Source organism: Perca flavescens, chromosome 1 (genome assembly GCF_004354835.1).
Source record: "Perca flavescens isolate YP-PL-M2 chromosome 1, PFLA_1.0, whole genome shotgun sequence".
Classification (NCBI taxonomy): domain Eukaryota; kingdom Metazoa; phylum Chordata; class Actinopteri; order Perciformes; family Percidae; genus Perca; species Perca flavescens.
The window spans coordinates 26,487,749-26,514,446 of NC_041331.1; the positions used below are offsets into that span (position 1 = coordinate 26,487,749).

Below are 26,698 nucleotides of genomic sequence, written 5' to 3' on the forward strand. Positions count from 1 at the left end.
AGGACATTATTAGCAGTACCTTTTTGGTAAGAAAAACGCAAAACTTAAGTGAGGACATGTCCCATTAATATAAAAATAAAAATTTTATAAAAAATATTTTAGGCTAAATGTCCTATAAACAAGCATATGTATAAGATTGCTTTAAAATCACCTAATTAAATGGGGTGAGGTACATTACTTCATTTTTTTATATAAAACAAGTAATTTTGTGTGAAAGCATTATTTACACAGAAGTCACTCACTAACCACAATACTGAGAAGTTTTATCAGTTTAATCATTTTTATTTTTTACTTCTATATTACATGATGACCTTAAGAGGAAGAGGTCTTCCAAAATGCACAGACTGAGGTAATGTGGACAATTGATAAATACAGAAATATAGGTATTCTTGTATCTTTGAGTTGGTCTGCCTTTATCTTCAAGTTTGGGTTTTGGTCCTCTGGGTCCTTTACTTTTTCCATTGCTTGTTTTCGTAGTCCCACTTGGATGCGAAGCCCTCCACTGGGTTCATTTTCATGTCCAACACCCTCTGCAGCTCCTTTTCTTTGTACTCAGCCTCAAATGTGTGTGGGACAGGTCCGTACACTACAAAGAGACAATATGTGCCAAGTAATGAGCTTAGTTAGACTGCAAGCAAATCAGTGTAATAAAGATACTGTAACTGAATTGATTATATTTGGAAAAAAGAAGCATCACTACATCAAATCCAGAATAGATTTGCAGACATAATTTCTAATCTTTCCATTACACTTGGCAGACATACCAAACTTTCTCTGCCAGAGCACAACCAGGCCAGTGAAGCCAATTAAGAAAAACATCCCTCCAACCACAGACTTCCACTCTGACGATCCCTGGGTCATCTCAGCAAAGCTCTGTTTGAAGCTGATGCGGTACACTTAACATTGGAAACACAAACTTTAGAGGATTACAATCTTAATATATGAAAAATGCTTTTTCATTAACACAATATTTGCTGATAACAAACCCAGTTGAACCAATAGTTATAAACATTAGAGCATCTCAAAAAAGCAGAGTGCAGCAAAGTCCTACAGGCAATCTTTTCCTCATCAGAGAGTGCAGCCCAGGAGCCCTTCTCCTTCTCCTTCAGGGACGCCTGCTCTGGACTCAGGTTCTGCACATAGCTGATGTCTGGGAGGGGATTCTCCCGCCTGTCAAAGTAGGCAGGGAGGGTGTAGTCCTCTACCTTCGCAACACCTGCATGGGAAGAATGTCTTATCAAATCATTTTCACTAACACCAAATGCCTTAATTAATGCCAACTTTATCAGAAATGTAATTTGTATTCCAAGACTAAATTGGGTTTACTTGATTTAAGACTGTGCTGTTAAACACTGAAAAAGAAAACACTGTGTTGACTGCTGTCAGCATCGCACTGCTGTGTTCTTTATCAATCAATTATTGTGTCATGTCATATGCAGTATTTCTCAGCTTCTGAAGTAAGTTGCTCTTTTAGCCCAACTCTGAATCTTGTCAAAATATTGTGAAATAGTTTGAATATTTGCTGAAATGTATATAAAATATAGATGTTTAGTTGCCAATAATAAAGTCTGCAACGTATGTTTTTTTGCTCTGTAAATCCAATGTACAGTGGCTTGCGTAAGTTTACACACCCATGCTAAAGTTGACTAAAAAGAGAAAGAAAAAAAAAACATCTTTTGGAAATTGATCTTAATGCCTTAATTAAAAAAATTAGGACAAATCCAACCTTTAAGGACACCAATTTACTTTGTGAATGAATATGTATATAAATAAATAAAATGTTCTTAAAATACTGGGGGCATAAGTATACACACCCCTATGTTAAATTCCCAAAGAGGCAGGCAGATTTTTATTTTTAAAAGGCCAGTTATTTCATGGATCCAGGATACTATGCATCCTGATAAAGTTCCCTTGGCCTCTGGAATTAAAATAGCCCCACATCATCACATATCCTTCACCATACCTACAGGTTGGCATGATTTTATTTCAGTTAGCCTAATAGCTGGTTTGATTTGCATTGAGAGATGATCTTATGGAAAGTACCATAAGATCTTTGACTTTAACATGTCAGTTCAAGTCACACTTACCATGTCCTCCACGTACACAGACAGATGTGGAAATGGCACGTTTGCCAACAAGGCGAAGTGCTCTGGTGGCCAGCATTCTGTAGAAAGGTCCGATGAAAGATATTAGTAAATTCCTTAAGCACACTTACATACATTCAAACACATCCTCCCTACAAGTCGTTTGATCATAAAAATGTAAGAATACATTTAATAAATATTTTTAGGCAGGTGTCTGATACTTTATTATTTGGTAGCAAATCTATAATATAACACGATTGTCAGCGTTTGAGCGTTTTAAAATACTTGCATTCAAACTAAGTCACGCAGCTGGCATAAAGATTCACGAACTATTCACTTAGCTAGCTAACGTTACATGTGTGTTAAATGTCGGTATTGTTGTTGTGATGGTGTGTCCAACAGAAGGTTTGCGGATGGCTAACGTTACTCCGTAAAGGTAAGCTAATGTTAGCGTTAGCTGGCAACACAAGGTCATAGCGCCCGGTTAAAATAATCAAATAAATAGCGGTTTCTTTGAGCCAATACTATACAATTCAATACCTTCCCATTTACTTTGACTACATGAGCCCATGGCAGACCACTGTACCATTTAACTATTGTTTGCGCAACAAGTCTGCCTTCACATATCTAATGCCGGAAAAAAACGACAGCTAGCTAGCCGGTAAGTCGGCTAGTCCGTCCTAGCCCCGAACCGCTCTGACAATGTCACTTTTACACAACTGATTATTTCGGTTAAAATTGCCAATTCGTCTTGGACCATTACTCACACTTTGAATACATACAATGTCACAGTATGTGTAAGTGGTAAAGTGCAATGTATTTCTATATGGTTAGAAAGATGCTAGTGATAAAACAAATACAACCTACTGTCTCTTCCTTGCTCCCGTCCGCCGATGGTCTGAAAGGAAGTATGACTGTGACCGGAAAGACGTAAGTCTACGTTACAAGCGGTGAAATCTCGTTTTACGATATTTCCATTCTGGTTTACGGCACCACCGGTACTGTGGAAACGAGTGGAAGGTGGCAGTAAGATTAGCTCTTATGGCTAGATTTCGTGACATTTAGTATATCATCTAGCATAAAACGACTATTGTGATTTTTGCTAATCGCACATCTTACATGTTCGTGTTGGAAGGCATAACGTCAACCACATATTCTGGCAGTAAGGTAGCTGCTGAGGTAGATATCTACTTTCTAACGTTAGCTAACGGTAGCTGGCAGCAGTCCCTCATCATCGTGTAGCTACTCAACTTCTCTGACAGGATCTGTCTTTTCATCGATCTTGCTGATTTTCTTATAAACATGCCTATTCAGCTGACAAGTCAGGCTTACTGTAAAATGGTTTTACATGCTGCCAAGTATCCTCACTGCGCCGTGAATGGATTGCTGGTGGCAGAAAAAACGAAGGAGAAGAAGAAAGACAGCCACGGTGAACCAGTCTTGTGTGTGGACTGTGTGCCGCTGTTTCACGGTACACTTGCTCTGGCACCAATGCTAGAAGTAGCTTTAACACTGGTAAGTAGCCGTCAAGTAAAATATGCAATCTCAGTTACAAGTTTATTGTGTACAGCTAGCTTAAACTAATAAAGTCTGATATACCAGTCCTACAGAACATAAGTTCAGTTGTTGTTTATACAACTTAACTGTTTATAGGGGTTCCATGGTCATTTGGTAGGCTGTAGTTGGTGGAGCTGTTGAATTGCACTAACAGGTGTTTTTAATATTGTGTTCCCCCTATTTGTATGATGGTAGACTAAATATTAGAATCACCTCTCATTATAATGACAAAACACCACAAATTACAGCTTTCAAAATGGCAATTACAAAAACTGAACGTTGTAAACACAGGGTTTATTGCAGTGCCGTTTTAGACTAAATTTGTGTTAGCTATGTGTCCCTAATAAAGTGGTGTAGTTTTTAATTTTTCTCTCCTGTTGAAAATGAATTTGGTTTGACGTCTGCCTTCCTTCTGTCCTTTCATGTTGGCTCCATGACTCCTGCACCTATCTCAGATTGATACTTGGTGTAAAGAAAATAGTTACGTCATTGCTGGATATTATCAAGCTAATGAACGCACAAAGGATTCAAGGTACAGACAACAGAATGGACACCAACACCCTGCTGTTTTCAGGAACAAACCATACCCAAACTCTCCTTGCCTCTGATGCACTACATTTTTGGTCCTCTCTCTCTCGCAGACCCAACCAATTTGCTGAAAAAGTGGCTGCAAGAATTTCTGAGAACTTCAGTGAAGCTGCAATTGTTATGGTAAGAGTAAATGATTTAGGCTGGTGTTACTGGTATGTGTTTGTCCATTTACCTCAAGTTATGTAGATGCTTTACTGCTGACTTTCTGGTTTTGCAGAAATTTTCACTGATTGGTTGCAAACATAAAACAAGTTTCTACAAAATGATATGTTAACAATGTACAGACATAATGAACACAATTAGCTGCCTGGTAGGTGCTAGAATGTTCAATGGTTAGCAGCATTGTAAAGTATATAGAATTGGTAGTGATTTCCCTAAAATGTGAGACACTAGTCTGGTCCTGTAAAGCTATACAGAACAGATCTGCATGCCACTAAATCCTTTGTAATCTTCTCTGTTTTTCCCCCTCAGCTGGACAACAGTAGATTAACAATGAGCTGTTTCGAGCCTATTGTGCTTATCTATGACCATCATGAAAACAAGTGGAAAAGCAGAGAAGTAACTTTGTAAGTGTGTCAGTGTTAAGATCTATTTCACTGAAGACTGTACTGTATATGTGCAACCTAAACCACAGTTTCTGGCATACAAGCTCCCTGTGTTCTCTCATTAACTAGCAAAAACAGTTTGCCAAACTGATGTTTTTGTCTGTCTTCCAGTGACTGTTTTGAGGATTGGAGCGAAGCACAGAAGATCACATCTGCTCTTTTAGAGGGCAGGTCCTACGAGAACTTGATTGACTTTGACAATCACTTGGATGATCTGAGGAACGACTGGACCAATCCTGTGATCAACAAGTCCGTCCTGGATCTGTGCTAAGAGGGTCAGTCTGGAGTACCCTGAACATGCAGACAAATATTGCTGCCGTTTCAGCATGCATGATGCTACTAATCGTGTAGCACAGGAATACAAAAATGCTGGACAAATGGTCTTTGTTCCATCAAAAGCCCCTCATACTGAGGGTAACTTGCGGAGCAGTTAGGCCAAAATCCTTCAAGGGCAAGCGCCATACTTATGTGCGCTATTGGCATGTGTTCACCTTTACAATGTGATACTGAGGAGATGAAGGCAATGTTTTTGACTGCAACTTTAATGTTTCTTCAATGGTTTGTGTTTATTCATAGTTGTATGCATAAAGTTAAATTCTAGAGTATTTCATCTATAGATTCCTCTAAGACTTTACAGCCAGTAGCCATACAGAGATCAAGTTCTAAATTATTAAAAATATAAGATGATTGTACATGTTCTTTATTAAATGTCTAGTTTGTTTTAAGCCCTGGAACTAAATTCACATGTAGAACAGTAGTCTGAATAGCAGTTTAATTAAAAACATTCATAAAATTATAAGTATATAGATGACATAGAGCCGGAGAGATGGGAATCTTAAACAGTTTTGTCTTATCTGACTATCAGATGTCACATGCCAACTCGAGTTCTTCTGTAGATGCACCAGTAATAACATTGGGATATCATTGAGATGGTTGACTCAAGAGCTTTGACTTCTAAATTATTAATAGTTACACAAACCTTTCTATGATGCATGTCTCCTGTTATCATCCCTGGTGGCCTTCAGAATGTCATTCTGGATGATACCGATGTTGGCTTATTGGCTTTTGATTGTTGTTCTGGAAGATTCTTTCTGAAATACAATACACTGAATTAGATCACAGGAATGTGTGAATTTTCTCTGTATGGTATCTGTTATAAGAATTAGGTAGTAATTGACCACTCTAAATACTACTGTTTAATAAATAATGTTGAAACATTTAAATACTTAATGTGAGGATGTAGAACAGCCTTTGTATTTGACTTTAGAATTAATCAGTAAGAGCTAATTAAATAATTGTTTGGATGTCACATTTTTTTACAGACATTTTATGAACTGAATGTAAAATGAAACCAACTTTTGAAACTAAGTCTTTGTCAGAGTCATGTCATTTAATCAATTATTTAGCTTGGTGTCTCAAAGGTTGATAAATATTTGATACCAATCACTTACCAGCTCCTGCATTTGGTTCAGAGTTTTAAGGGTTGTATTACAGTTTTTTTTTATTGCTAAACGACAGTGGGCACAACTGGAGTCACATGTGCAAAACTCTAACTACAGTGTGCACTACCAACAGTCACCTGAGCTAAACAGTTCACATCACCTGAAAAACTCATTCCAAGCAACACAACTCTTAACACACATCTCAAAACAGGCTCAGTGCAGCCAAACACTATGCACAATCCTCACTGAGATAACACACACTGTCACTCAGAACACACTGAGAGTAAAAACACTAGCATCAAACACCAATACAGAAATTATAAACTTTCTCATCTTTACAGTTTGAACAATTTGAGTGACTTTACACTACTCAGTAGTTTATTTAAGGAAAAGATATAGATCATTACTTTAACAAATGAAGGTCAGTCAGTCCGGAAAATTTGCGAAAACTTTGAATGTGTCCCCAAGTGCAGTCGCAAAAACCATCAAGCGCTACAACGAAACTGGCTCACATGAGGACAGCCCCAGGAAAGGAAGACCAAGAGTCACCTCTGCTGCTGAGGATAAGTTCATCCGAGTCACCAGCCTCAGAAATCGCAAGTTAACAGCAGCTCAGATTAGAGACCAGATGAATGCCAAACATAGTTCTAGCAGCAAACATCGCTAGAACAACTGTTAAGAGGAGACTGTGCGAATCAGGCCTTCATGGTCAAGTAGCTGCTAGGAAACCACTGCTAAGGAGAGGCAACAAGCAGAAGAGATTTGTTTGGGCCAAGAAACACAAGGAATGAACATTAGACCAGTGGAAATCTGTGCTTTGGTCTGAAGAGTCCAAATTTGAGATCTTTGGTTCCAACCGCCGTGTCTTTGTGCGACGCAGAAAAGGTGAACGGATGGATCCTACATGCCTGGTTCCCACCGTGAAGCATGGAGGAGGAGGTGTGATGGTGTGGGGGTGCTTTGCTGGTGACACTGTTGGGGATTTATTCAAAATTGAAGGCATACTGAACCAGCATGGCTACCACAGCATCCTGCAGCGACATGCCATCCCATCCGGTTTACATTTAGTTGGACCATCATTTATTTTTCAACAGGACAATGACCTCAAACACACCTCCAGGCTGTGTAAGGGCTATTTGACCAAGAAGGAGAGTGATGGAGTGCTGCGCCAGATGACCTGGCCTCCACAATCACCGGACCTGAACCCAATCGAGATGGTTTGGGGTGAGCTGGACCGCAGAGTGAAGGCAAAAGGGCCAACAAGTGCTAAGCATCTCTGGGAACTCCTTCAAGACTGTTGGAAAACCATTTCAGGTGACTACCTCTTGAAGCTCATCAAGAGAATGCCAAGAGTGTGCAAAGCAGTAATCGGAGCAAAGGGTGGCTACTTTGAAGAAACTAGAATATAAGACATGTTTTCAGTTATTTCACACTTTTTTTGTTAAGTACATAATTCCACATGTGTTCCTTCATAGTTTTGATGCCTTCAGCGAGAATCTACAATGTCATGAAAATAAAGGAAACTCATTGAATGAGAAGGTGTGTCCAAACTTTTGGCCTGTACTGTACATACATAACAGTAATAAAGAATAGTGTGACTAATCCTGTCTCTCTCCAGCATCATGTGGCAAGTTTTCTTCATCACATTGGATGTCTGCATCATCTCTAAATACAAATGAATGTGGTGTTTCCCTTGCTTTCACTTCCATTACTTTCTGAAAAACAGTAAGAAAGCAGTTTTACTATAGTAAAGATATAGTGTTTTTCACATTTTTTTTAAGCTATGTATATAACCTCAGACATCTTACCTGGACATATTGGTATCTTTGCTCTTTTACCTGTTTCTCTCAAACGGTACAGTGTATAATAATAAGTCTTGTTTACAAAAAAAGGCTTTCTGAGCTTCCTTTATATACAATAAATACTGTATATGTTCACTAACTAGTCTAAAACAAGACACCTGCTTAGGCTTTCAGCTAAAATTCCAATCAGCAGTGTTTGATAGGCATCAGACTGAAATATATTGTTTTTAATGTGTCGTTAACAGTTTTGACAGCAGTGTGTTAGTATTTCAACAAAGTGCTGTAGATCCACAGTGTTGTGCACGTTGTGGTTAAAGTCATGGGATAAGTGTGTAGAGTTTTGAAAACTGTGTTCAAGCCATGAAAAATGAACTAGAGTTTGGTCCACATGAACTGCTGCTGTTCAAACTGTAGAGTTTTGCACATGTGACTCCAGTTGTGCCCACTGTCGTTTAGCAATCGAAAAAAAAAAACTGTAATGGCTTTGCTGCAATGACCCTGACACATAGGTCACATGTTACCTGCTCAAAACCGGTAGAATGGAGGATAGTATGAAAGATATTTTTATGTAAATTTGCATGACATAATTTCGTAATTTTAAAACCAACATAGTGACATACAGAAAAAGAATGGCAATAGATAGAGTAAGAGAGAGTAATTTAGTAATCCCAGTGGAAATTGGATTTCCTTAAAAATGCCAGAAGGTCAGAGAACATAAAGGAGGTTTGAAAGGTTTCGAGTTTTCCTGTATGTCACAGCCTGAGTCAAAATGGTTTCACATCCCCAGAAACATAATCAAGGAAATAGGAAGGATGTGTTTTTGACATGATTTTTCCTATAGTTGTCAGAAGTTCATAAACACATCCTACACTACTGATATTTACCCATACATTTACTCAACAATACTCCTCCACCTTGTGGAACAAAAGAACCATTACATATTTGGTCAGATGTTCATCAATGATAAGAAGCGTGATAACAAGATTATAGGAGCATTTTTTCATTATTATATAAGAGAAACAATAATCTCAATACAGTATAGTATAACAGTAGTTAGTATAACAACTATGAATACAGTATAACAATTGCAGATAATTACCCAAAATATTAAAAATGACCTGTCCCAAAGAGGATACTATCCAGAAACTTTATAAAGATTTTGGTTGAGGTTGACCCCTGTTGTTTTTGTCATCAAGATACTGAGTTGCTTGTACTTTCCATTTTAAGCAACTTTAAACTTCTATTTCACTACATCTCAGAAGCAAATATTGTACTTTTTTTCTCTACTACACTTTTCTGACAGCTATAGCCACTATCTTCTTTTCAGATTAAAATTTGGCATACCCTTTCTGTTCAGTGAAAACCACGTATTTCCAAATTTGGTTATTTTGAATGTGACTATTTCTGATAAACAACAGGATTAAGTGTTCTTTCATGGATTGAGAAGATTCTCCTATTACTTAAACTGAATAAACTACTGAAAATCCCCCTTAGATTAGATGGAAAATGTATCGTCACAAAGCTAACAGTTGACTTTTTAGAGATGCGGGATTGTCACAGGACAGCGACGCTACAAACATGATGTTCTTATAAATTATGATGTAGATTTTGAAAATACTTATTAATATATACATATTTTACTTAATATTTTAAATGCAGGACTTTTATTTGGAGTGAAGTATTTTCACAGTGTGGTATTGCTACTTTTACTTAAGTAAATGATCTGAATACTTCTTCCACTACTGTGTATATAAATCCTATTTAATTAAATTAACATTTGCCCCTTCTGGCCAGAGTGGGCATCATTTTCAAGTGCAAAGAGTATTCCAGTGGGTAGAGAAGGACATGGGGACACCTGATAATTAAACTGAATTGCAGGTTACCCAAAACAATAATAGTACTTGTTCAAAAGATTTGATAGGACAAAACAAATTTTAATGAGCAGAAATCTAAAAAGGTGGATGACCAAAAAGGTCAGTTTAATTGATTTACAATAAGTCAGACTTGAAGCTTAAATTCTGTTTAATCAAATTGGGACACATTGAATGCTGCATGAATGCATTAATTATGCCCTTGTTTCGCTTTTTTTTTTACTGTAGTGCCATAAAAAAAGCACATATGTCTGATGTGACCTTCACATGAATAGCCTACACGCTCCTGAGCTCTGTGACCCAAAACATTATTAACAGCATATTATCTACCTGTGTGTCATATTCTCCACGTGTTTTACTCCACAGGTGTTATAGGAGCTCATTCAAACAATTATAATTTAAAGGAGGAGAAATACTAATACCTGGAGAACAGATGGCACCATTGTTGCTTATCTTATCACCTGTTCTGTTTGTTTGTGTACCAGTGGTAAAGCGCCCTGAAATTATTGACCAGAAGAACTTGCGTGAAAACATACGATCAGTTTATAACATGCAATGTTACAGATTAAATGCACTGCAATACAGTGCTGTATATATGCTACTGCTCAGAACATAATATAGGCTAATAATATAGTTTCCTCCATATTGACCAATACAACATTAAACTTTCACATGTGTGTAAATATATATATATATATATATATATATATATATATATATATATATATATATATATATATATATATATATATATATATATATATATATACCTTTACTAAAGTAAAATAGTGAATGCAGGGCATTATCACGTGGTAAATATTACCACCTAGTGGCCAGAGCCCTTAATGACGGATCTGCTAGTGGCGCTTTCGTTGCTGTCACATGACCCACTTCTTCTTTTCCGGGCCAGACAAAGCAAAATAAAGAGGAAAGGTCCTCGTCGTCATTGTCAACAGGTCTATGAAGCGCCATTAAACAGTCTTTTAAAGTACAATTCCGGTACAATTTCGCTAACTCATCAAATACGCCAAGTGCGGAGGACTACATACATGAAACCGAAGTTGCACACAACGGTACGAAGTGCTCACTGCGCGCGAAATCACGTCTTCTGTTGGTGACGTAGCTGCCTCATCCTACGTATTCCTTGTAGGATGGCAGCGCGGGAACAAGCAGCAGTGCAGATGTGATGGTAAAAGTTAAAACTATCTAGCCAAACAAACAGTTATGGATTCCTCGGAGGTAGAGTTCCTCGCCGAGAAAGAGACAGTGAAGATAATACCAAATTTCAGTTTAGACCGGATCTATTTGATCGGGGTAAGTAGCTAGTAACGTTAGTTGTTTGTCATGTTATTTTACACGGTTAAACAGTTTGCCAAGATACTTATAACTCGCACAACGTTAGCCGCGTTAACGTAAGCTCAATAGTTAACGTTATCGCTAGCAAATGCCAAACCTTACAGTCTGATGACGAATTGTCATACATTGATTCCGGTTTCCTACTGTAACGTTAGCTAAAGTATGGGTCATTAGCGTTAGTGTAACATCAATACGTTAAGCCAAATCACTAGCTGTAATCTACACAATGCTAATGTTTATATGCTAATAAAGATGGGAGTCAGGTGGCTCTCTGTGTAAACTGCTGTGTTGTTGCGCGATCAAATCTGTCTCTGTCCTCAGGGCGACCTGGGCCCTTTCAACCCTGGACTGCCTGTAGATGTTCCTGTGTGGCTGGCCCTTAACTTGAAACAGAGACAGAAATGTAGAATTGTTCCTCCTGCGTGGATGGATGTCGGTAAGATATAACGTTGTAGTGCATACAACGGCCGGGATAGTTAAGGGGGTAGAGGTTAGAGGGGTAGAGGGGTTTTATGTATCAAATATAGGTATCAACGTGTTACACTGAGTGACATATTGAAACCCAAGACACTCCCATGTTCTTCATGGCTGCATCATTCCATCACACGGAAATATGGCTCTCAGCCTTGTGCACCATTTTAATTAAGTCATTTAACCAAAAGCCTAATATATCTAGTATCCTTGGAAACTTTGGGATCTCCACTAGAATAAACTTATGTTTGTTTCATTAATAGGACATTAATGCACACCGATGAAGAAAGGAGCTCAGTGTGTCATAGGAAGTCCCTTGGCAATCTATACCTATAGCAGCATAAATAAGAGCTGGTCCAAGGCAAACCTTAGCCATTTTTCTAAAAGGCTCAAAAATTCCCTAAACAATGTAGGCTCTTAACCTTACTCAAACAGAAGTAAATGTGCATTTGTTGCAGACTACGCGCTAGTGAGTGTTTACAGCAGCAGGGCAGTGTACGTGGGACTCACTCAAAATAAACTATAGTTTTCATGTTCATCATAATGCTGGGATATGTCAGCCAGTGGAACATTGTGGCTTATTAGTGTGTTTTTTTAATTGTGTTTGGACAGCAATGCCGGTCTAAGGAAGAATAATATAAATCGGGCTTTGCCGGCACAGGATGTACTTGTTTGTAGGATAAATTAATTGGCTAAGGAAACCTATAGAATACTGCCAGCCTTATGCTTTAAATATTTCAGATGTCCTGTCCTATTTCACTCCTCCATGTTGGGTGAGCACAAAAGCCACCAATGCAGATGGAAAATCTTTAGCACCAGATGCTATAGCCTAAATATTGGAATTGTTGGAATTGGAACTTCTACGTCTGAAAGATATTGACATTTATGCAGATTTCTTTCATCTGTCAATGTGGTTCATTAAATATAAAAACATATAGAGTATCATGTAGCTATTGTCACAGATTCTGCTTTTATCATGTTTGTGTACTGTTTTTTTACTTTCATGCTGTTGATACTGTGCAGAGAAACTGGAGGAGATGCGAGAGCTTGAAAGGAAAGAGGACACCTTCACGCCTGTCCCCAGTCCTTACTACATGGAGCTGACAAAACTGCTACTGAACTAGTGAGTCCTCTAAACCGAAGTAATCCCCCTGCAGAAATAGGATCTTCCATCTTGTTGTGCTCATGGTGTTCATAGTAATTAATTGCTCACTTATCATCTGTGTATGTGGCGCTCTACCTTACGTTATGGTTTGTGTGTCTCTGTAGTGCATCTGACAACATCCCTAAAGCAGATGAGATCCGCACGCTGGTCAAAGACATCTGGGACACGCGTATTGCCAAACTCCGCCTCTCCGCCGATAGCTTCATCAGTCAGCTGGAGGCTCATGCCAAGGTCAAACTGATCAACGAATCACACACTCAGCCTTTAGTTTCCACACACTGTTAATAGGATTTTGCAGAGCTTCAACAATTAGTCAAATAATTGAATAGTTGATTGGCAGAAAACTATTCAGCACTTTGTTTTTTAAACAAAAAAGCCAAAAATTCTGTAGTTTTAGCTTCTTAAATGTGGATATTTACTGGTCTTCTTACTGTGATAGAAAACTGATTATGGTTTTGAAGTGTATGTTCAAAGAAAAGCAATATGAAGATGTAACCCTAAGAATGTGGGATGGGCATTGGGTATTTTCTGACAGTTTTGTTAGACTTAACGATTAACCGATTAATTGCAAATATAATCGACAAATTAATCAACAATAAAAAATCATATACATGTACAGTGTCATTTCAAATGGCTACTGAAGGCTGTGTTGAAATTGAAGAAAAATGTAAGCACCTTGGAATTATTTTGTGTTGTAAAAAAAACATCTCTAAGTGATGAAAAACTCTGAACATACATTAGGTATAGTTGAACCTTGGAGCGCTGTGATTGTTTCTTAATCAGCAGGATTAACAGCCACGGTCACGGTGTCTTGCAAAAATAACTCGGATTATCCTTTTATCCCCTCATCTTGTGTCCCTACTGCTTAATGTTTTCCCGTCATATTTAAGATCTAGCAGATATGAGCACAAGCGTTCAAAGCAGTAATTAGAGAAACAATGTTAGTGTTACCTGTTTAAAACTGAGCATGTCCTCTGTCTCACTCTTCTTCCTTCCCTCTATAGCTGGACAACCTGACTCTGATGGAGATCAACACCATACGAGCGTTCCTTCTTGACTCTCTCAACTGCATGTACAAACTACGTTCCAATCTGCAGCCTGGTTCAAGTAAGGGACAGTTCACGGACTATTGATCCACAAGAGAAGACCTGCGGCACAGGTTTGGATCTGGACTGAGCAGCTGATCAGCCTTGGACTGAGGTTTTTACTTTCTCACCAGGCCCTTCATTACTCAAAAGACTGTTTTCTCAGAAACTGAATTCATGAGATTTATGTTAATGGTTGATTTAAATGAGTTTTCCTCCTCTTTTTTTAAAAGGAGTGATCATTTTTTGTAACATGCTTTACTCCCTACATCTAAATAGAATCTAGGCAGTATTTGTATTTGCTGTTTGAAATATGCACATATTTAATTTAATGTAGGATGCTCGCTGTAGTTTAAAACTGCCACCATTTTTGTATGTCAGTAAGTGTCAAAATAAATGTATTTGTGTGTATTTCTAAGGTATATAAGTATCCTCTTTTTTTTTTTTTTTTTTATATTTTTCCTGGACAAACCAATACATTTTAAGAAGTCACTGTGGGTGTTTTGAGGGGCATTTTTCACTTTTTTTTGGACATTTTATAGAGCAAACAATCAAAAATAATTGCTAATAGTTGCCCTAGTTTGTCACAGCAAAGTGAAGCAGCTTTGTGAGTCAATTTAAGGATGACTATTTAAACTCCGTTACAAGGTAAGCAAAACATTTCAAAAAGTGATGCTGCTGTATTACAAATAAGGAAACACAACATTTTCATTACTTTTCTAAATAGTAATGTATAAAAATGTACTAATTTAAGTCCTTGTGGGGACAGTTGCCCTGTATTTGACCTATCCAAAATATTTAAAGAGCACCTATTGGGCTTTGTTGGATTTGTCCCATCTTTTAGTGTGTTATGTAGTTTTTTTTGTGTATGTAATAGATGTATAAAGTCCAAAAAAACATCTCCCACAGACAGCACTTTTCTCAACTGCATGAAAACGGCTGGCCCACATTCCTGTTTTAAATCAATTAGTGATGTCACTGATTGGCCAATCACAACAGAGTGAGCCAGCTGTCCAATCAGAGCAGACTGGGCTTTTCAGGAAGGCGGGCCAAGAGCTCAGACAGACTGTTTCTGGTTGGAAGCACTGCAGCAATGGGCAGTATGAGAAACCTGTTTTTTGAACATCAAAGATTGTAAACCTTTTCTAGGAGACCCCAAGAGTACAAATGTGATGCTGAAAAGCAGCAGAATAGGTTCTCTTTTAGCAGCAGCGGGGAGCCGCAGCACAGCACCCCAGTACCAACTCCAGGTCTGAGGTCCGTACTAAGTGGAGGGCAACGAAATAATTTCTATTTCTAAAATGCACGTCTAGTGGGGTGGAAGGAAGCCCAAAGTCTAACCGAGACCCACACAATTTTAATCTAAAACCAGTGACATGTTAATACTGACAGGAGTTTTTTGTATGACTTTAGCGTTCTACCCTCCCATGAAGTTCCCCATCTACCCACAAACAGACAAAGGTTGAAGTTTTAACATTTTTGAAATATTTTATTTTCTTTTTTGTCTGAAATCACAGCCATATATTCATAAATACCTAATTACTACATTCAACAAAGAATATATTACATTACAATGAATTCAAACAAGTACATTTTAAAAACAGGATTTCACAGCATCTAGACATCCTCCACTGAGTAATGGGGCTATTGCATGGGCGTGCATGAGTTTGAGACACAGGGCTGGGCTGGGTAAGGGGCTCACTGTAGTGCACCTCCCTCCCCAGGTCATTGGCAGCCTACCTCAGCATTCCTATTCTGCTCTGTAAAAATGACAGACTACATTCTGTGTCCACCTGTTCCTCTGAACTGGTTTGGGCCTCATTAATTTATAAAAAAAGGTGTCATGAATAAACTGGTTTTCGGAGACTCATTTAGACAAAGGAATTGTGTGTCTGTTCTTGGCATGCACATATTTGAAAGGTGTGAGACATACAGTAGACATTTGAATGTAAAGTCCCTGATCACTGGTGTTATGTGTAGAATGTCATGTGGACTGCAACTCATTCACATGCTCCCAAATTCTTGAGGCACTTATACTGTATGTAGGGGGGGGTAGCTGTGCTTCAGTCTTTATAAATTAAGTTTCTGCACATTTTCAGTTAACTGTTTTTTTTTTATTTTTTTACTTTGAAATAGTGAAATCCCCCACTCTTTTTACACCCACTGTCCCACTGCCATAGCTTGTTCAGCCCCTTACCTTCTAAACAATGATCTATGCACCCTTTTGCTGGCCTTTGGGTATTCAATTGCACATACAACCAAAGGCTGAGGCAACATGAGTTACGGTGTAGAAAGTCAGTGTAAAACGTTTGGCTGAATCTCAGGCCAGAGCTGACGAGGAGGACGAATTGCAGGCCGAGGTTGTAAACGGGTAGGAGGCCAGGTAAATCAATCATCATTTTAGATGTACTACAAATGCCCAGTTTGCATCTACTTTTTGTGTGATTTCCAGTCTTTTTAACATGTTGGCAACTTTGGATTGTGGAAGTCCTAAAAAGGGGTGAATGCAGATAGGAGATGAGTGGGGTCAAAGGTATTCAGAAGTGGAAGATGGCCATTCTGGTTTGAATGTTTGGCTACCTAATTTCAATCCAAAATGCTACGTTTTTATTATTTTTTATTTTGGCACTGTGTCCTCACTGTGATGTGTCATGACTGCTGATAAGGGCTTGTAAGGCGTAACATTATGCAAACCGTCATTGTTGGAGTCCAATGCTATATAATGTCATACAAAGTGAAGTGAAAGGTCCAATGGTAGGATAAAGCATCAAGAACCTGGCTGCTTAAGAGACTCTTCATGTCTTTACAAAATAATCAAGTATTGTTTCTGTATGACAATATCACAAGCTAACTAGTCATGCCGGCAGCTGTGAAGCTGACCAGAGGAGTCGATGGGCATTAAAACAGAGAGACACATGTTGCTGTGAAGGAAGGGGGGTGAGAGGGTGAGAGCCATGGCTCAGGACCTCTAAGCAAGCTTTGCTGAGCTCAGACGCCAGATGAGGTGGTTGTGGCGGTGTCGGGAGAGAGTAAGAGGAGGAGTGTGTCCTGTTCTCTCTCTTACTCTGTTACATGTCTCAAAATGAGCTGTTCTGGCCAGCAGCAGTACAAACACTAAAAGCAAGGCTTTCTTTTCCAACCCAAAAAAGCATAAACATATAAAAATGGCAGGCTTTTTCTTTAAAAGAACAATGATTAAAGTAATAAAAACATACAAAATTCTTTTAAGTCTTCATATTATATACAATACAAGGCTGAAGCACCTTTTAAAATTCTTATTCTCAAATTTTCTATTTCGAAATAAAACATTTCCTTAATCCTTTCCAAAAATGTGCATTTTCTAACTTCTTCCCTAATTTGAACAGTTCTTTGTTGTAACGCAGTACCACCAGGTAGTTCTTCAGCTTTTATTCTTAAGTGCATTTCCAGTTCAAAAGCTCACGTGGCCACTGTGATCAAATCAGTCCCGACTGGCCAGAAGCTTTTGGAGCGTTCAAGTCTCTTGACACCCCTCCTGGGGTAGCTGCTCCCTCATTGGCAGGATTGTCTGTGTAGCTGTGGCGGTGAGGGACGCAGGGACTGAACAATAGAGCAGCGGGCGACTGAAGAATGTGTGACAAGTAGGTGCATGTGTGTATTTGTGTTGATCTTCAGGTAACTCCTGCCCCATGCTCTCTCTGGGTTGGCTACATTGGCACACGTTAGTGGCTCGTGGCGCAGTCCCTGGCTGGCCACAATCCAAAGACTGCCTGTCCTTCACTGTATGGTCCTGTCTCCTGTGCATTCATCTAGCATACATCCATTCACTCAATTCATTCATTCACCTTATCTAGCCAGCCATATTCTCCTCTGTGGAGCCATGTGGACCAGACCATGAAAAATAAACTCTGGGTGTTAGTCTGAAAGGGGAGGTGGCCGGGGGCCTGGCGGCCATCAGGTTGGCGTATTGGGGTCACCTTGGAGGGTAGCCCTTGTAATGGCTCCCTCTCGGCCAGTGTGTCTGTGGCAGTGTCAAACACTTCCTGAAGTGCTCCAGCTCAGCTTGTAGCTTCTCCCTTTCAACTGCCAGCTTCTGTCTCTGGGACATCATCTCCTACAGACCAGGGTGGAAGAGAAGGAAGACAGATAAAATATAGTTAGATTATTATATAGTTATAGTTAGATAGTCAGTATAACTGAAAATCACAACAATGTTAATTGTCAGGGATTTCAGTTGCATGGCATCAATGCAAGGGTTGGGGGAAATAAAGGAGAAACCACAATGTGAGAACAATAAAGAATACAGTGCTGTCATTCAAGTCACGAACTATATGAGATATTTTATCAATCTTCAAGAAGGAAAGCATCTATTTCAAGGATTACAGAGGTGTATCTAATTTATACTCAAAGAAGTATGTGTGGAGAAAGGAAATGTGTAGCAGGAAGATATCATAGACTGTTAATTATAATGGACAACGCATCCGGTTCAGCGAAGTGCTGCAAATGCGGAAGTGCCTTAAACCGGCATTCTATCTGAATTCCAGCAGGGGGCGACACGTGCGGTTGCAAAAGGAGGTCGGTTTCTGTAGAAGTCTATGAGAAAATGATCCACTTCTCACTTGATTTATTACCTCAGTAAACATTTTCATAATGAGTTTATGGTCTCAATCGCTAGTTTTAAATCTTCTGCAAAACAGAATGATGTTAATTTTTTGAATTATGGTCTCGTTGATTTTAAAATCGTCGATAAAGCAGGGGTGTGTTTTAGGGCGTGGCTATGATGTGATTGCCAGTGAAAGTGTGTAATGTAACGTAGAGTGTAAGCAGCTCCTCCCTCACTCCTCCCTCTCGTCTAAAATCGTCACATCCGCAACCAGGATGGCTGCGCCCGTAACGGCAAACTCGACGACGGATACCAGATCTCCACAAACCAATGGGTGACGTCACACATGCTCTGTCCATCAATATACAGTCTATGGTAGGTACTGATGAGTTTGGGCTTAGAGATGATGTCAAGTGTGTTAGAAGGCACAATAAGTGGTGTGTGCATACAGCTTACCCCCATGCTATGAGACAGCTGTTCAGCAGTCCGACTGAGGTTGTAATTCTGAGCTTCTAGTCTTCGACACTGGCTCTGCAACACTTGTCGCTCCAAACTTTGCTCTAGAGGACAAAGCCGAATGAGAGAAAATAGGGAAGAAAAAAAAAAAAAAATGAGTTGAGGGTTAGAGAAAAAACATTGACCTCTTTGCAGAATCCAGACCATGTGCTACAGCAAATACTACAAGGCTGACGATATGACCTAAAATCAAAATCACAATTAATTGCACATTTTTCCTAACGATAAATGAACGATAATTACATTTTTTGTGATTTGTTTTTTTTGTCCTCATAGTTCATTGGTAAGGTTAGTACTCTAAATAGGTTCAAATATTGAAGGTGAGACATTTTTTCGAATTCAAAAGTGCTTATTTTTGTTATTTTAAAATAATTGAAGGAAACACAAAAAGCGGGAACTATTACGGCTATTTATTGAAAGTGTATAAAATTGAAATGAAAGCACAAATTGTTTGAAATGAAAATGTCTTGTGCAAAAAAGTCACATTTTAGTTTTATAAAAATTATTGTCATGGGAAAAATACGTCGATAACAGCTTCAGACTTCAATTTCGATACATTTTCGATGAATCGTCCAGCCCTACACTGAAGTTTCTTCAGATGCATATGTTTATGATTACAGCGACATTGTGTGCTTTAAAAGGCTCAGATTGATCAGATGCCTATTCAACTTCTGTTGACTAACTCTCCGGCCGTTCTAATCACACATTTATTTGCACATAACTGAATTGTGTAGAGGAAGGGTGAATACTGCCCTCTAGTGACGAGAGAACACTAAGACAATATTTATGTTAAATATCAAGTCTATTCATTTGTATTGATTTCCATCACCAAACAATTTGTGATTGTACACTACTTCTTTAAAGGTGATTCCTACACTAAATTATGAGGGTTATGAAACCCACATGTCATACGGGGCAGAAGAGCCATAAACAAGTTATGAGATTTTAAACAGCATCAGTATAATCACTGCATGTTCTCTGTAGCTGCTTACCTTCAACATATTCCTGATAAGCTTCAAATATAGATTCAATCCCCTGCCACTTGGAAGGAGGAGCCTCCTCTTCCTCCTCATCCTCTTCCTCCTCAGAGTCCTCTGGACCGGACAGGTCCTCCCTCGTCCCTGAGGCCTCCCGGTTTAGGGCTACAGAGAAGTGCTGCCCGTTGGGCTGAGGGTGAGCATGTGAGAGCGGATGGGGAAATGAATGTGCATTGGAGTGAGATTGTGAATGTGAATGCGGCGGCGGCCGGCCCGGGGCGCTCTGAAGCTCGGGAATGTTGTAGTGTACAGAGGACTCCTGGAGGTGGGACGACTCCGACATCGCCATGGCTCCACCTGAAGGACAAGATGGGAGAGAGAGGAGGTTTTGTCGTATTTCATCAATTGTTTATTCATTTCAATAGTGGTGAAAGGGTTAGTCGATTAATCTAGGGATACAAACAAGGATTATTTCCATTATTGGTTAATCTGCTGATTATTTTCGCAAATAATTAATCAATCCTGTGGTTTTGGACTGTTGGTTGGACAGCCTATCATTTGAAGGCATCACCCCAGGAAATTTTGATGGCTATTCTTCATAATTTCCAGATGTTTTCTGACTAAATGATTTATTGATTTACTGGAAAAAATAATGTTCTTGGCAGGCCTGCCTTATTACTGAAATGTGTTCTCCCGTACGGCTTACCTTTATGTTTCTGCAGAGCCTTCTGAGTGGACTGAAGCACAGATTCATGGAACTGCTGGGCAAATTCCTCCGGGGTGAAGCTGTCCCAGGGTTTGGTGCGTCCGTTGACGCTGTGAGGGCCCTCTTTAGCCTGCAGGGGGAGTGGGGGCCGCAAGCTGTTCAGCAGGCTGGAGGTCTTCTTAGAGACCGGTCCCTCACTGGGCCCCCGGGCCTTGTCTGGGTAGACAGCTGGAGAAGGGGGTTCCTTTGGTCTTAATGTCTCCCCAAGGGGTTTAGGATGACCATTGGGGGACGCTGGGCAATGTGAGGAGGGGCTATGCGGTCTGACACTGTGGTGGCCTTCTGATTCAGAGGAAGGCTGGGCAAATGCAGAATCTGCAATCATTTGAACATGTGTTAGTCTTGATGAGGTCAAGATCCACGTTACTACAGATGGAACGCAGCAATTAGAAACTGTGATTAATTTAGATGCCTCTACTTCATACATATAAACAAATACTGCACTATCCTAATCTTTTAGGGATGAGAAAGTGTGTATGATTATGTTTATTAGCATGTGTCTCACCAGAAATCTGTGCTGGAGGGCTCTTACACAGTGGATAAGGGGCATGTCTGATGGTATCCAAGGTTACGCTCTTTTCTTTAATGGCCTGAAGCAGCTCCACTACCCTTTCATTATCTAAGAGACAGAGACAATAAGTTAGTCCTCTCTATATGTATCTCACTCACAATTTCATAAGCATCTATTTCTCCAAGCGCACGCGTGTGTGTGTGTTAAAAAGGAGGTTGAGTGTGACCTGACAGCGTGGGAGGCACTGCGCTGCCATCTGTAGGCAGCAAACAGTAAATCAAGAGGATTAGACTAGGATCACTGTAAACCCACTGCTGCCATTCCCAATTCCTTGTCATTGTGTGTGTGTGTGTGTGTGTGTGTGTATATGTGTATGTGTGTGTGTGTGTACGTGTGTGCATGAGTTCGCGTTTGTGTATAACTGCAAGTGTCTACAAACAGAACCTTGCCACAAGTCCACCTTTCTACCTAGGGCAGTGTAAAGCATGACATACATTATGCATACATTGTTGAATATATGCTGCATAATATACAGGGGTTTGAGGATGGCATGATCATTGTTTGACCCCTTTATGAGTTCCTTCAAGGCTTGAGTCAACATGTTAATGAGATCGCAGTGCATATAAAGCAGGCAGAGCTCAGCTAAAGTGAAGCGTCAGCGAGTTAAAGAGCAGACTGAGAATGACTACTACTTTCTAAAAGCTAAATGAGCATGCAATCAGTCTTCTTCTTAACTCTGCTGAAATGAGATGTCAAAGAGAAGAGACATAATAGTGATGGATTGGGGATGTTTCTATGGCACGTAAAAGGCACTAGGTCACTTCTGTAGTGGTTTCTAACTAGCTTGCTGAGCCACACTCATGTGTGCTCTTCTATGCCTTGCGATAATGTTCAAGTATTTATCAATGTCAATAAAAAGTATTTCCTTCACTTAATTCTGATATTTTACCATTGAAGGCAGTTAGCGTCCTTGGCACACCAATTATTTACTTCTTTACTAAACAAAAAGGGAGCCATAGTTTATTTCATTAAGAATATCTAAGAGGCATTGTTACGCACGGTTAAATCTTCCACTAATTAACGTAGTTCTTGAAACATACAGTAATTAAAGAAAACGGTTCGTAAGCAACAAAAGACTGATGTAAAGAGTTAGACAGAATCACCCAATATATATTTATTACCAGGTTTTTTTTAGAGCAGTTACAAACATCAAGTAAATCAAAAGTGTGGGATGGAGTATCTGCTCCATACATTGGGCTTAATCAGTGTATTCCCTTACCTCTCCTCTGCTGTATAGTGACATGGGACAGTCTGAACGTGGTGAGGAACCGCTTCTTATCCTCCAGCTCTGGTGCTCGGTCCATTTCCTCAGGGGTGAAGCGCGTGCTGAGTTGGGGAGGAGGCGGAGGAGGAGAGCGTTTCGAGTGCGAGACAGGGGGTGAGGGGCTGCGCTCTCTGAGCCTCCTCCGCCTTTTCCTTCTTTTCTGCTGCACCAACTCATCTCGCCGGCCCACCGTGGTCAGGCCAAACGCTCCCAGGAAGTCCAGTTTCTGTGCAGAGAGGGAAAAAAATAAAATCTTGTAGTGCAATGTTTTGTCATGAGTGCTTGTGGAAAGCACAGAAAGCGTATGGGTTGGCAGGTGTTTTACCTCTGTGGAGTCATCCAGTTTGAGTGGGGGCTGCTCTGCTACTCTCCTGAGATGGGCTCTCACCTCCTCCTCATCACTCTCATCATACGAGTCATCCAGCTCATAGTAGTAACCTGCAGCAAGCAAAGAGGTCAGTACTGACACCCCACTTTTAAATAATCTAATAAAAAAGACTGAAACAGACATCAATCAAGATATAGTCTTTGATTATTCAAAACCTGTTAAGAGTGCATGTGATCAGGGGTAGTGCAACAGTATGTCTAGGGTGAGTAGTACCTTTCTCCCTGGCCTCCCTTCTCCTCTTCTCCTCCAGGTCCAGCTTGCTGACGGGCCTTCGGTGCTGCTGAAGGAATTCGTCATAGATCAGCATTGTGTCTGGACCCATCCCCAGTGTGGCTACCTGTCCCATCCCTGGGCCGGGGACCATTTCTAGCCCTTGTCCTTGTCCTTGTCTACTGTGTCCCGGGTATCCCTGGAGGCTCTTTAGTCCAGAATTGCTTTTCATGGCTCCCTCCAATTCATACTGGCTAGACAGGGATAATGATGCCCTCTGCTGGCTGAAGAAGGACTGGGTAGATTTCTCCAGATCAGCAAGGAATGTGCTGGGTTCCGGCAGGCCCGGAGGACCTCTCAGTGGGGGATACTTCTCCATTGCTCCCCCTTCTCTCCTTCGGGCTCCGTCTTCATATTTGGAGGGCCCTGGGGGCAGCCGACTGAGCTCGTAGTGTCCCATCCCTGAGGGCTCGTGGTTACGTCTGGACTCTGAGGTGGTTTCTATAAGAGATGCAGGGTTCCACAGGGTGGTGGGAGGGTGGTGTTCACGTGGTGGCTGAGGAGGTTTGGGGGAGATGAGGGGTGGAGGTGCGCCTAAGTGAGGGTGGAGGTCCCGGCTTCCTGGTTCATGGTGATTTGGTATGGATCTGTAGAGATACAATGGAACAGGTGTCATGTTTATTTGTTAGAAATACTGTACAACACCCATATCTCCTCTGAAATGGATTAATAGTGTTTTCCAATCACCCCATGCAACGCAGAGACACACCATAGTGCTTATATGCCCAGCCTATTTCCCTTGATCCCTGTCAGAATGTCTGTGGGTTTGTGCGGCAAGGCAGTGTTATCAAGCTCAGACAGAGTAGCCCAGAGCAGAGTGAGGATGTGGCCAAGGCACACAATGTCCTCCAGATGCACAGGCCTGTTTTTGATCTGTTAGGTCCTTGTAGTGTGGAATGCATGCACACACGGGCCCACACAGACACACAGACACAGACACTACCAAGGAAGAGGCCAGGAGAAATATTTCTCCTGACTGACAGGCAGGCAATGAGAAAAAGATTGACATAGGGTGGGTAGGAGAATGATGATTGTTAGATAAGGGATCACAGTCAATTATATTAGAGAGAGAAGAAGAATGTATACGTAAAGGGGGAACAAGGGTGAAAAGAGATAGCATGGTGGCAAAAGTGAGGAAGAAAGAAAGGCAGATGGCTGATGGACACTTTCTCGAGCATCTTTCCAAATCAAACCTGGCAGGAGCGCACACTGCATGACCAGTCAAATTATCTATGCCTCCCTGTTTCTGTTTGCGTGTCTGTCTGTGTGTGAGTGAGTAAATGTTTGTTATCTGCAATCTGCAGCCTGTGAGCTGTGATTCTGAGATTATACCCCAGGGTTACTAATAGCAGACGTGTGTATTGCTTCTGTCCTACCAGTTCAGCATTAACCACAGCCTCACTTTTGAATCACACACACAACAACACAAACACAGGCACAGTAACAAAGGAGGGTAAGCAGGGGGCTTACGCTGTGCAAGGTTGAGAGGATTAGAGAATTAGCCTTTGTGTATCTTAGCAGTCCTACTCACTGCCTGTTTGAAACATTCTACCCACTACTCATGAAACGGCAGTCATCAGGACCCCACTTTACACATACATCAACACCTAAATTGCCTGTTTGCCTACATGTCAGACCTGGGAGGAAGCATGGACAGAAATAGAATAGATGTGATGCTTCTGACAGGGTTTATCTTTTTTCCAGTCCTGCCTGAAAAAAAACTTCTAAAGCCTGCCAGCTTCTGAGGCTTCAGAACACAGGCACAACTGTCCCTACAAGGCTAGCAGAGACAGACAGCCAAACACCCCAAAAATAGTGTTTGCACTGAAAACATGCATGCGTTCTCAGAGCAGACAACTGCTTGTCTCTATCAAACAACCTAGGCATAACAACTCAAACAAAAAAAATCAATTGCCAAGTCATGTGAAAATAAATACCACCATGGCATGTGGTTAAAAACTGTAAGTGGGTTTGAATGTTCTGTACATGGTGGCTGGACTGCAATGTCTCACCTGTGTGAGTCTGTCCTGTGTTCTGGTGCATCAGCTGGCCGGCCCAAGTCCAAGTGCTGCTCCAGAACCTGCTGGCGGAATTCAGACACCTGGTACTGACGATCCTCTTTCTCCTGCCGTAGCTTACGTTGCCGCGCCAACCACCTCTCCTCCTCATTTGCCCTCTGTGCGATCATTGAGGCAGAGAGCCCCGTCCCTACAGCGCTGGACCCTATATAGAGGCCGTGGCCTGAGATTAGACCAGGGATGGGATGATGTGATTGGACCATTGAAGAGTGGAGTCCTGGTGGGACTAGTTTGGGAGCTGGAGGGGCGGGCTCTTTGGTTTTATCTGCAGAGGGAGAAAGGTCAGTGTAAACATTTTTGATATTAAGGCAGCAACTAATGATTATTTTTCATTTGATGATAATTTCCTAATTCAAGGGTTATTAGTTTAGTCTTTAAAAATGTCAGAAAATAGTGAAAAATGTCCATGTCACATGACAAGAGTACAATGTGATGACTTCAAATTGCTTGTTTTGTCTGACTAACAGTCCAACGTAGGAAAGCTTTTTTGCAAACCTCTTTTGTCGGGCAGGTGCGTAGGATATGATCAAAAGTAGCAGATCAGAAGCTTAGAGAAAGTCCCGCACACTGACCTTTACGTAAGCAATAATTTATTTAGAAAAATACAACGTTTCGGTCTTAGACCTTCATCAGGTACCTGATGAAGGTTTAAGACCGAAACGTTGTATTTTTCTAAATAAATTATTGTCTGACTAACAGTCCGAAACCCCAAAAATAATAAGGGCCCTATTTTAACGATCTAAGCGCACGGCATGAAGTGCATGGCGCAGGTGCGTTTAGGGCGTGTCCAAATACACTTTTGTTAGTTTGACGGCGGAAAAAAGGGTCCGTGTGCCAGGCGCATGGTTCAAAAGGGTTGTACTTAGTGTTTTGGGCGTAACATGCATATACCAATCAGAGTGTCATCTCCCATTCCCTTTAAAAGCCAGGTGCGTTTGTACCTTTGCGCATTGCTATTATGATGGCAGATTTGCACCGCAACATTTTTATTTGTAATCTTTTGCATGTTTGTGTGCTGCTGCGCTTCCCTGTGTATGTGTGTAACAAGCATAGTGTGCACGCGCTGTGCACAAGCCTAGGCTTTTTACTAATTTGCTGTTAAAATAACAATGAAATGCTGCGCTATTGACTTTAAACCAGGTTTTTGTTTGTCAATGGCGCAATCACTTCCCGCTGTCTCAAGATAGCAGTATGCCAAGAATTCACCTGAACACACCTCCCTGTAAGACCAGCACGCCAATGGGGCAAAGATGGGCA

General features: G+C 40.6%; 4 protein-coding genes across 9 annotated transcripts in view; 2 read left to right on the forward strand and 2 right to left on the reverse strand.

The window, feature by feature from the left end:
• Nucleotides 1–257: 257 nt before the first annotated feature.
• On the reverse strand, nt 258–3,054 carry cox4i1 (cytochrome c oxidase subunit 4I1). Of its 3 annotated transcripts, none has more exons than XM_028580253.1 (5): nt 2,948–3,054; nt 2,088–2,164; nt 1,052–1,216; nt 765–896; nt 258–586 (listed from the first exon to the last, which is right to left on the reverse strand). In XM_028580253.1, the coding sequence occupies exons 2-5, from the start codon at nt 2,161–2,163 to the stop codon at nt 450–452; spliced, it is 510 nt and encodes a 169-aa protein (XP_028436054.1). In that variant the 5' UTR covers nt 2,164; nt 2,948–3,054; the 3' UTR covers nt 258–449. The 3 variants fall into 3 exon arrangements, with proteins under 3 accessions (XP_028436054.1, XP_028436064.1, XP_028436074.1); XM_028580263.1 differs by having other exon boundaries at nt 2,952–3,053; XM_028580273.1 differs by lacking the exon at nt 2,948–3,054 and adding an exon at nt 2,852–2,934.
• On the forward strand, nt 2,995–6,205 carry emc8 (ER membrane protein complex subunit 8). Its single transcript, XM_028580239.1, has 5 exons — nt 2,995–3,599; nt 4,097–4,173; nt 4,283–4,352; nt 4,704–4,798; nt 4,949–6,205. The coding sequence occupies exons 1-5, from the start codon at nt 3,387–3,389 to the stop codon at nt 5,106–5,108; spliced, it is 615 nt and encodes a 204-aa protein (XP_028436040.1). The 5' UTR covers nt 2,995–3,386; the 3' UTR covers nt 5,109–6,205.
• Nucleotides 6,206–10,857: 4,652 nt separating this feature from the next.
• Nucleotides 10,858–14,451, forward strand: gins2 (GINS complex subunit 2). 2 transcript variants are annotated; one of them, XM_028580584.1, is made up of 5 exons: nt 10,858–11,141; nt 11,630–11,744; nt 12,803–12,902; nt 13,049–13,175; nt 13,949–14,451. In XM_028580584.1, exons 1-5 carry the CDS (start codon nt 11,139–11,141, stop codon nt 14,075–14,077), a joined length of 474 nt encoding a protein of 157 aa, XP_028436385.1. In that variant the 5' UTR covers nt 10,858–11,138; the 3' UTR covers nt 14,078–14,451. The 2 variants fall into 2 exon arrangements, with proteins under 2 accessions (XP_028436385.1, XP_028436376.1); XM_028580575.1 differs by having other exon boundaries at nt 10,863–11,266.
• Nucleotides 14,452–15,505: 1,054 nt separating this feature from the next.
• gse1b (Gse1 coiled-coil protein b) overlaps nt 15,506–26,698 on the reverse strand; it is a 172,995-nt gene continuing 161,802 nt past the window's right edge. Inside the window, exons 9-17 of one of the 3 annotated variants that reach the window (XM_028574099.1) lie at nt 25,376–25,706; nt 23,307–23,950; nt 23,031–23,143; nt 22,661–22,931; nt 21,376–21,489; nt 20,811–21,185; nt 20,120–20,461; nt 19,068–19,171; nt 15,506–18,122 (exon numbers count right to left, since the gene is read on the reverse strand). In XM_028574099.1, coding sequence (XP_028429900.1) covers nt 17,982–18,122; nt 19,068–19,171; nt 20,120–20,461; nt 20,811–21,185; nt 21,376–21,489; nt 22,661–22,931; nt 23,031–23,143; nt 23,307–23,950; nt 25,376–25,706 — 2,435 coding nt within the window. In that variant the 3' untranslated portion in view covers nt 15,506–17,981. The remainder of the gene's footprint in view (nt 18,123–19,067; nt 19,172–20,119; nt 20,462–20,810; nt 21,186–21,375; nt 21,490–22,660; nt 22,932–23,030; nt 23,144–23,306; nt 23,951–25,375; nt 25,707–26,698) is intronic. The other 2 variants (XM_028574113.1, XM_028574106.1) reach the window with 2 other exon arrangements.